The following is an 11,137-nucleotide window of genomic DNA, read 5'->3' on the forward strand; positions in this document are numbered from 1 at the left end:
AAAGAAAGAAAGAAAGAAAGAAAGAAAGAAAGAAAGAAAGAAAGAAAGAAAGAAAGAAAGAAAGAAAGAAAGAAAGAAAGAAGCTATGGTTAAAAAAGGTAACTTGATTTGTTCAAGTTCACCAAAGGTAGTGTAAAAGTTAGATTACAAACTCTTGGTTCTTAGTTTCCATAGAGTTTATTAATAATCTCTTTACATAGTAGGATTTGAACAGAGGACCTCTGAATCCAAAACCAATGCTTAATCCATTATCTCACATTTCCTCTTTATTGATTCTCCACCTCCTCACCTAACAGAATGTACACTCCTTGAAGCAAAGGAGAATTTCATTTTTGCCCCCCTGCATCCTTTGAAAAGAGTGTGAGATAATCAGTGAGCACTTAACAAATCCTTGCCCACTGACTGACAGAGGTAGACCAATGAAAACTACAAACTAGCAGAAAATAGTACTGGAGTTGTTTCTCTTAAACTAACCAGAAAAACAAAATCTTAAAAAGTTAAAACATTAAAGGAATGAATTAAGGTCAAAAAACTGTGGTAGAAAGTATCTGAGAAGAAGCACTCCTCACTTGGCCCAAGGAAGGTCAGAAACAACTCCAGGGCACCTTTAGTTCACCAGATAATGTTTAAAGATTAGAAACAATCCAAGAGGAAAGATAGAAAAGTGCAAGTAATGGGTTGTAACAACAGTATCCTCTAAATCTAACAGAAGGTATCCCTGCCTGATTGTCACTCTTGTTTTACATGTAGAATAGTTCACACTGACATAACATACTTTGGATTCCCATAAAATGACAGGAGGAAAAAAAATTCCCACATGCAACTGCCATGTGTTCAGATGGGGCTGGCCAAAAATGTCCTGCTGTTCGCCCCTGCCCTATCCCCTCAAAAAAGAACGCAGCCCTTGTTTCACCTGCAAGGCTGGCTCTGCCTCTCCTCCTAGCCCTATAAAGCGAATGAACGATCCCACAGATCCTCTTCCTCTCTCACACGTACACTACACACAAGTCTGGCTTCTCTGTCTGTCTGATTCTGTCTCACACACATACAATTATTTCACTTACTCATCTCCACCTACAGGGCACAAGGAAGCAGCAGTGATCAAAGTTACCTCTGACTCCAGATGATTTATGTTTTTAAAGAAAATTTCTTCTCCCTTTTTAATTGCCCACGGAAACAACAGGGCACTTTGGGCTAACCCTGTTTAACACTTGGCCATTTCACATGCACTGTTCTAACCCCCTGCCTTCCCCTCCTCTCCCCTCCCCTCCCCTGCAGGCAATTTCTAAGGGAAACCTGTGCGTCAAATTGTGATAGGTTGTGGCACCAGATCTCCCACTAAGCACAAGCCCATTGCGCAACTTGTACCTTGCTAGAACTTGCAGCTAGCCTAGGAATGGGCATGATGAATCAATACAGCATTCATCAAGTCAGTTTTATTTTGGAAACAATTTAAAGAAATGGTTGGGGGAAGGGAAGAAGCTCTGCCATGAAGGATGAGAAAAGGATCCTCGCTTACACAATCCCTGACCCCAAAATCTTGTCTCTTCATCTACACCCTCCCAAACTCACCTCGTGTGTCAGAGGCTACCCCCAAATTCTGTGTATTGTTTTTTTTTGTTTTGTTTTGTTTTAAACCCTTAACTTCTGTGTATTGGCTCCTAGATGGAAGTGGTAAGGGTGGGCAATGGGGGTCAAGTGACTTGCCCAGGGTCACACAGCTGGGAAGTGTCTGAGGCCAGATTTGAACCTAGGACCTCCTGTCTCTAGGCCTGGCTCTCAATCCACTGAGCTACCCAGCTGCCCCTGGATTGTTTTTTAAAAAGCAAGTTGTTGAAGAAGTGGCCATTCAGCAGTGATTGGTGGTACCCAAGTAAAACACTTCACAACTTACTTTCTGCCTTCCTCCAAAAATCCAGGGCTCGTTAGAGAAAAGCAGTGGGGAGAAACAGGAAGAACTATAACCTGGCATTATTATGAATTATTATCATTAACCTGCAAAGCACATGGTCCTTCACAGACAACAGTCATGACTGAATGCAAAACAAGTCTCACAACTACCACAGGACAGAACACACCTTCTGGTCCCTTCACAAGCCAGTAATCCCTAGAGCAGAGAGCCCACAAAATGGACTGTACAGTGCAACTGCTGCTCTCTCTGGTTCATGAGAAATACAAGAAATCAGCCACATAATTGGTTAAAAGTCTTAAAGAAAACCCCCTTCCACACCAAATGGGGGAAAAGAACCAACCCTCCTGTCATTAAAAATTATTATAAAGTTAAAGGTTAAATAATACAGTGAAAATAGAATTGATTTGGAATATCATAAAACATCATTATAATCTCAATTTTAAAAGTATCCAAGTTTAGTAGAAAGCATGGCACACCACACATCACCATCTACATATACCATTATTTTGATGTGCAAGATGAGTATCCAAAAAAAAAAAAGATGAATACAACTTTATACAATCCACAATGACAACTTCTAATACCTTACACTCTTAAGGAGCAAAAGCTTTAAACCTACCAGAAAAAAAGGGCCACATTTGATTTTAAAATTTCTTTCACCTGATAATCACAAAACAAAATCCAATTTAAGAAAAGAATCAGGGGGGGAAACACTCTGTAAAAGATCACGTTTTTAATGCCCGAAGCAACTTAATAAAAAAAAAACAAAACCTCACAATTCTTGCCGGACCACAGCAGTACGTTAAACAAGAGATTCAGTATCATCTACTAAAACAGTGGCCTCTTTTGTAGAAAATATTAAGAGGCATGCCACCATCAAAAATTACACTTCTCTTCCAACTACAAATTAAGGAAAGGAAAGCAGGGAAAAGGGGGGACCCAAAGCAAAATGAAAAGGAAAGTCAGCCAAGACCTCAGTTCTGTATTACCCTTTCCAGGCTCTGAGCACCTTCAGGCTGACAGTGACATAGACTTCTGGAAAGCTGGTGCTTAGAATCCCAGCTCAGTCGCACAACACACCCAACTCATGCAGGCAGACACACCTGCTCTATGTTGACGCTGACTTTCCCAAGCTGGAAAAAAGGCAGTCACTTCCCACTGAGATGCACCTGACTCCTTTCTCCTCCTCGTTTCACTGAAGTTCTCATAACTCCACTAAGCTATTTCACCAAGGAATTCCCAGGAAAAGAGAGATTCTGATAAGTCTCCTGTCCCCAACCTGGTCTTCTCCAGACCCTTACTCGTTTCCCTTTCCACTAAAATTGTTTTTATTGAATATGAACCTTTATTTTATGTAGTTGGAAAGTTTATCAGGATTTGTCTACTCCTCCTATTTTTTTCTGCCTCAGGTAGGGAAATAGCCACCTTTAAGTGATACTTTTTTTTTTGTTAATCCTCCATCTAGAATTCTAGAAACTATGAAAATAAGTATTTTCAGCTTTACTCTTTTAAAACCTATATTCATTTTTCTTACACAGATCCTCCATGTACATTTTATATGTATATTTGTAATTGTCCATGTCATGCAGGATATTATCCATCTGAAGGACAAATAAAATAGATTACTGATGTTCTCCAGAGGTTCCTTTAAGCAAATAACAAGGTCTGCTTACATAGCACAGTTTCCCAAATAAGATTCAGAAGTATTAAAGATTCAGAAGTATTTAAAAACAACTGGAAGCTATGCACATGCAGCCACACACCCTATTAGAAGAAATACTCAGATTTGATTTAGAAATTGTATAATACTTTCAATGATACTTTTGGAGCTATTTACTGGCATGGAATTGCTTTTTCATAAAACGCAATATTATCCCCATGAAGTCCCATGGAGATTAATCAGGGAAAAAACCACAATCTCAGAAGAATCAGGCAGAGGTAACCCAGAGATTCGATGGAAATCCACAACGTGGGTGTAAGTAGATAGTACATGATAAATAATGACTCTGGTTGGAGAAGAGGCCTAAAACACATTATCAAGGATATGCATGATTAGAAAAGAAGGTGGGAAAAAATAATAAGAAGAAAAAGAAAAAGAAAAGAAGTTGGGATAGACATCTGGTAATGAATATACAGAGACTGAATGTAATGCTGGTACCCATCAGACTAGGAATGGAACCCAATGAAGACCTCCAGATGTAGGGTAATTTCTCCAGGAAGGATTTAGAAAAAGACATGGACAAGAATCACAATGACAAAATGTTATATAGGAATTTCAATCTGTACTAGTAGAGAGTACACATAGCATCATGATCATGTATCCATCCGAGTATGCTTATTTACAAACAATATCTATACACATGTACATTTTATGTGGTTCTTACTGGTTTCAGGAATAATGAAAAAGAGTAATACTCAAAGAATTATCTTATTTTTAAGATTATATATATGCTTATACAGATAGGAAATACTTTTATAAAGTAAATTTCTTTGCAAAGCAATTTATTTAAATAGCTACTATAAAATATTTGGGTTCAGCTGGGTATCACATGTCAAGGGTTTAATATGGCAAGCTTAAAAATATCAGGCACTCATTTTGGTAATGCCAGTAATTTTAGATATCAAAAGAATTAAAGACTGTAAAAAGTATACATAAGGCATTCATTTAATCTTATCCAGCTTAGAATGTATTTCTTCACGACAGAATTATTACATTTCTAAAGACATTTATGTCAGAAGAACTTGGGCCTTCTGAAATATTATAAACGAGGATTCCCCTCTGGTTAAAATAACAAAAAAAAAAAAAAAGGGAGGAGGGGCAGGGAGCACGTTGTGGAGGAAGTTCTGAAACTCAAGTCTTTCCACACTGAAAGAAATGGCAGTTTTCCAGGAAAGCGTTTCACTGGCCCCTAGCCCAGGCCTTCTATTCAGTTTGCTTCTAAAGACAAAAATCTGTTCCACCTCCATTAAGTCAAACTCAATGGAAGCAGATCAGAGTCTGGCTACTGTATTAAAGTTCCAAGAGGCAGAGGCAGCCTTGGGGTATAGCAGCAGTGATTTCCCATTACAGAGTTTTCTGGCCAGAATAATTGAGATGATGAAATAGAAATACAATGCAAACAATCTTTATAAATTGTAAGGTAGAACATGCAATTTTCAAGGGTGGGTTAATATTGTTTAAAACTCTCCTTAAATGTGATCCATAAACTTTACTTATAATGTAATGCTACTCTAAACTGTGAATGGAGTTAATAAAAGACAAAAATTTGCTATTCTCATTGAATACTAAAGGTTATAGACCAGGAAACTTAATGAAAACAGATTCTCATCAACACTACCATTTTCTTTTTCCTCCTTATTCCCTTCTGATGGCTGTTCTATCAGTTAATACAAAATAAATTTGGTAGAATAGGAAATTATCTCCAACATTATACTCTGCTTGACCCTTCCCCATCTACTAATCGCACATAGTTTGAAATATAGGTCAGTTTTGGTTTATTTAGCTTCTCAGAAAGATCTTAATTAGTCCAAATTACAAGAAAAATCTATCTTCCAAAGGAGAGAGGCTAAAATATTTTAAGTTTTATTTGACAGAATTACTTGGTGCTCTAAGCAACATAATATAAGGTAAAAGATAATGGACTTTGTTTCAAGAAACCTTAAGCTGAAGTGCAGCTCAGTGGATAAAGTGCCAGGCTTAGTACAAGAAGTCCTGGTTTAAAATCTGTACTCAACACATTCTAGCTGTTTGAACCTGAGCAAGTCACTTAACCCCCATTGCCTAACCTTTATCATTCTTCTGCCTTGTAACTAATATGGATGGATGGAAGGAAGGAAGGAAGGAAGGAAGGAAGGAAGGAAGGAAGGAAGGAAGGAAGGAAGGAAGGACAAACCAATGTTTAGTCTAATTCTTTACCTACTATCTGGGTAACCCTGAGTTTTTTAATTTCCCCAGGCATCAATTTCAACTGTGGAATGAAGTGGTTGGACCAGTGGATCAATGATTCACAAAACATGATCTACAAAACTCTGAAGGAGACCTTTCTAAAGGGCCCATAAGGTCAAAACTATTTTTAAATAGTTCTAGATATTTTGATTTCAAATACTATAAATATTGATAGATATAACCTAACTAAAAGCTCTTTGAAAGGGTCTTCAATCATTTTTAAGAGTGTAAAAGGATCATGAAACCAAATGAAAACTACTGTACTACTTACTAAAAGGTCTCTAAGGCTCTTTCCAGACCTAAAACGGTCTCATTTTTCTGAGTACTTCATGCTGCCACCACCCATATCATCTCATCCCCTGAGATGGAACTGAGATTGTCTAACTTTTCATCTATGTCAGCATTAAAAAGGCACAATGTTCATAAAAAAAGAAAAGAGCAGCTGTAAATAATCCGAAGTTTGACATTCAACTTTTAACTACATTTTGACAACTCAAGGCCAGAGATATGAAAGGATTCCTTCCAAACTCTATGAAATTGCCCTATTTTGAAATTCTGCATGACTTCTTTCTAAGCTGCACTTAGCCCAGTGCCTAGAACACAGTAGGCCCTTAATCAATGTTTACTGATTTTCTTGACTAAACGAAATCTATTTTAAGCTTCTTCAGGCCAGAGATAGTTCCCATTATGTTTATATTTCCCTTAATGTTTAGGTTTGATATTTGAACAGAAGGCTGATAAAAGTGAATAACAGAGGTTGAAAGATTAGGATTAGAGCAATCATTGTTAGGTTGTGCCAGAAGATATAATATCTCTCTTTCCTTTATATACTCAGGACAAAAGAACAGCTACAGAGTTATCATGTTTCTGAACCTTCTGTCATCCCAGTTTAGAGGAAGGATTAAAAACTGTAGCCTGGGACAAATTGAACAAAGTGGCTGAACAGTCAGGAATGATCTCTGATGGAGATGAGATTTCAGAAGAGTTTTGAATATGGTAAAGAAAGTAATTTGGCAGACATAGTGGAAGTAAGAAAGTCTGGTGCTTGGTGAAGAGCCTGGAAGGAAGCAGAACAAGTGTGAGAACCAAAAAGACTTTGGGAAGTCTAGTTTAACTAGACTAAACAGCAGGTGGTAAACTGACAACAGAGGCATTCCCAGAAAATGCCTGGTTAAGGGGCTTGAAGCTAGGCTCAACAGTTTAAATGTGCCACAAAGTCCAAGAGTGCCACAGAAGATTTCAATAAAGTAAGAGCAAGGTGAAAGTCTGTTCTCCGCAAGCTAAATAACTAACTCGAAGATATTTATGAGACCCAACACCAACAACCACTGCATATTCCCAGAAATTTTAACAACCAAATCCAAGCTAACTGCCTTCAATTTTACACACAATAAAGAACAAACTTGAATATACATTTTCCAAATAATACTAATAAGGAAAAATACATTTAAAGGGTTTACTTTTATTAAGTTTAAATTGTTATTGCTATATATTCATGGCATCTATATTAAGAATGTCAATCAGGGGGTTCCATATTCATAATAAAACATTCTCAGAAATACTTGAGGAAAGACACTAGGCTGCCTAGAGTAGTATTGTTATTAAAATCATAAAACATAAAAACTGAAAAGACCCTAAAGATTATTGAGCCTAATATATCAAGGTAGAGTGGTGGAAACAGCATAAGATTTAAAAGTAAGGAACACCTGAAAAAATATATATATAATGGTTTGCAAACTTTAAAGCATTATATAAAATCTAGCTATTGTTATTATTTTTTATAGATTAGGAAACTGTAAGACTAGAAAAGTAAACAAAATTGCCCATGACCATACAACTACATAATGGTCAAGTATGGATTGAGAAACTGATCTAAACCCTTCTTACTCCCAGGTTCTATAAGTCTTTTTTTAGTTTATTTATTTCCAGAAATCATAGCTTCCAAGTGAAGGTCAGATCTCAACAGAACAGACTTTGAAGGGCTATCAGTTTCCTCTGTCACAGTGGAATTTTGATGCATGAAATGTTATTTGACGTAAGCAGGGACACCAGCTGAGACTCAGAAGTCTTCTTGTCATATTATGCTCTCATTGGATGTCAAAGTGGGATTCCATCTATCCAGAAAGACATCAGAGTGAAGAGTACAAAAAGATGAAGATTGACTAGACCATACAGCTTAGATTTGATTTGTGAAATTTTATACAACCAGAACAGAGATATGTTATACCAAAGAAAGCAAAGACTAGGAACTCTTCTGTAAGCTGTATGTAGAATGCTGTTTGCAAAGAAAAGGGGCAAGGCAAACTTTTTCTTTGGGCAAACAGTGCCATCTGGGAAGATAAGAGGGGAAAAAGGAAGGAAGGGGGTAGGAAAAGGAGGAAAGGAGAAAGGGAGGGAAGGAAGGAAGGAAGGAAGGAAGGAAGGAAGGAACCTACTTATTTATAGAGTATCTAGGTAATGCCTTGGCTAATGTGCATGAAACCATTACATTATCATGGATTAAGCTTCTTACCTATAATCCCACTGTCCTTGCTTTCCAGTGTGGAACTAGGGCTGCTAATGGTCCCACAGGGACTTTTGGTTGCTGCCGTCTTGCTGACACAGCTATTCAAGGTTGAGCAGGGACTGTCGGTGCTAGGTGATGTCGTACTGCTCGTTAGAGTAGAGCAAGGGCTGATTCCTTGACTAGGAGCAGTACACTGTGAGATAATAGAATGAATAGTTAGCATCATGTATCAGGCCTCCTTTTTTTTTTCTTTTAACTTGAGTTAATGAAAATAAAAATGTAAATAAATCAAAGTTCATTTCCACAAAGACCACTAAAAACAGCTTTTAAAATTTGGGATACAAACGTCAATGTGCAGGTTTTAAATCTTTCAGATTTTAAAAAGCTGAATCTTTTTTCCTGTTGTTTGCTTTGTTCTTGTTTCTTCATATTGCCTTAAAAGGAAGAGGTTTGGAAGGAGTTTCATGGAAATTCAATATTTGTAAATAAAACTACCCGAAAGACTTGCTTTCAATTTAGACATTTTACAGCAGGCAGAATGGTTGCTTGACCTCTGTACTGAAATCCTGGGAACTCTTTTCAGGGTGTTTTGGTTATGCTTTGTTTTGTTTTGTTTTTAATGTTTCACTCACACAGAAACCTGCATTTCATTCTTAAAGATTTATGGGGTCCAGGATCAAGCTACTCCATGATTACGGCTACCCCATGATCTCAATCAACACATGCCATCTTTGCAGAGGGTGAGCCGGTGCATCGAACTCATTTCTATTCACAAGCACACATCATGAAACAAACTGCGCACACCGCAGTTCTGGGGAGGTAGGAGTACTCTCTCGTTAGAGAAACCATTTGATCTAATCATATGTTGTCTCTGCTCCATCTCACATAAATCACCCCCATCTATGCTCAAAAAAAAAAATCTCACAGATTAAACAAAAAAGGTATAGGAGGGACAGCAACAAAGCCATGAGAGCAAAATGAGCATAGGATAAAGCTGATAGCCATCAGGGACATGAAGTCATTCTGCCTTAAATAATTGAAGCTACCATTTAATGATGGCAGGCAGAAGGTTAATTCATAAATTAATTCTTAGATTGTGCCCCCTACCATCTTCCCCCAACTAACCTCACTGCACAAATCTGCCTTAAAGCAACCAACTGTTGAAATTCACTTCAATACATAAAAACACAGAACTAATTTTATAAAATGCTATCCCCACATGAGGACAAGGAGAACAGGCGTTATTGCTTGATTCATCCTCAGGAAAAAGCATAAAGAGCATTCTCTTCCACAGGAATCATTACCATGGCTTCATTTTTTTCTTCAAGGGCTATGTGTGCGGTGCTTGGGATCCCTTCTCCCAGCAAAAATCCCAGCCTCGTCAACAGTTCCTGAGCTGCAGGCGAACAGCTCGATTCATTGTCTGGTTTTGCTTCTGTAACAAAGAAAAGGAAACAATGAGCCTTCCCCTCTGTCAAGAGAATTTTGGTGCCACATCTGGATGCCATGCAGGCATTAACAACAGCAGCGGGTCCTTGCATCTTTGTGTGTCTTTACAAAAAAGGCTATAGTCTGACAATGCTGGTTGTCCTTGAGGTGCCAATACATTCTAATTAACAGGCAGCATCTCCAAATGCAGACTTTTAAATTAAATATTGAACCTGGAGAGGTACAATTTTCCCAAAGTATCTTCTATTTTCAAAACTAAAGGAAAATGTTTATAAATCAGTAAAAATTCGAAACTCTGTCGGTTACTGTAGTGGAAGTAAAACTGGAGCATATTTACAGAAGCAGTATCAGATATAAGATAAAGGAGTGGTCCCTGAGGCAGGAGAAAAGCCATGGTGCTGAGGTAAAACTGCTCTTTGTAATATCATTAAATAAAAGGAGGTAGTCACTAAGTTAATGTGAAACCCACCTGCTAGTGCAAGATGTGGAATAATGGATACCATGCTAGGTTTGGAGAATCTGAGTTCAAATGCTACTTTAAACACTTCCTGGCTATAGTATCCTGAATAAGCTACTTACTTCTCTCAACCTGAGTTTCCTCATCTATAAAACAGGAAAGAAAAATAGCACCTACTTCGCAGAGTAGTTGTAAAGGCCAGATGAAATAATGTATTTTGCAAACCTAAAACACTATATAAATGAAAGCTATTATTATTAGCACAAGTATTTGTATTGTAAAATAATAAGGTTGCCAAAAAAGAATGACTTTGAGAGAAAGGATTCTTTCTTATTGTCAAGGAAATAAGAAGCAATGAAATGCTTTTTTTTGGGGGGGGGGGTTGGGGATTGGGGGGGAAAGCTCTTCACTCCAAAGGACCAGCACCTAAAGTAGCATCCCCAAAAATGTATAATATTACTTATAAACAAAAGTTTTCATCCGACTTTTTCTATTTTCTTTGTCTTCTGTTGTGGGGAGAGGATGTGCTAAATCAGTTGATACAATTTGGGCCTTTAAGGAACTGAATTAAGTTCTAGTCTTTCTAATTTTATCTGAGAAGTTAGAAAATAAATACCAAGGGGTGGGGGTGGGTGGGAGAAGAGCAGGTAGATTGCACAGTGAATAGGGAGCCTGGTCTGGAGTTGAAGAACTTAAGAGTTCAAATCTAGCCTCAGACAATTCTGGCTGTGTGACTCTGGAAAAGTTGCTTAACCCCCATTACCTAGCCTTTACTGTCCTTCTGCCTTAAGCTGATACCTAGTATCAATTCTAAGACAAAAGGTAAGGGTTTAAAATAAAAGAGAGGGGGGGGGGGGGAGGAAGGAA

The 11,137-nt window shown here is 37.7% G+C and overlaps 1 protein-coding gene across 1 annotated transcript in view; it reads right to left on the reverse strand.

The window, feature by feature from the left end:
- The window catches only part of TANC1 (tetratricopeptide repeat, ankyrin repeat and coiled-coil containing 1), a 136,117-nt gene that overhangs the window by 93,739 nt on the left and 31,241 nt on the right, over positions 1-11,137 (reverse strand). Inside the window, exons 3-4 of the mRNA XM_044669111.1 lie at positions 9,669-9,799; positions 8,371-8,557 (exon numbers count right to left, since the gene is read on the reverse strand). Coding sequence (XP_044525046.1) covers positions 8,371-8,557; positions 9,669-9,799 — 318 coding nt within the window. The remainder of the gene's footprint in view (positions 1-8,370; positions 8,558-9,668; positions 9,800-11,137) is intronic.

The sequence above is a fragment of the Gracilinanus agilis genome, chromosome 3 (assembly GCF_016433145.1).
Source record: "Gracilinanus agilis isolate LMUSP501 chromosome 3, AgileGrace, whole genome shotgun sequence".
NCBI lineage: Eukaryota > Metazoa > Chordata > Mammalia > Didelphimorphia > Didelphidae > Gracilinanus > Gracilinanus agilis.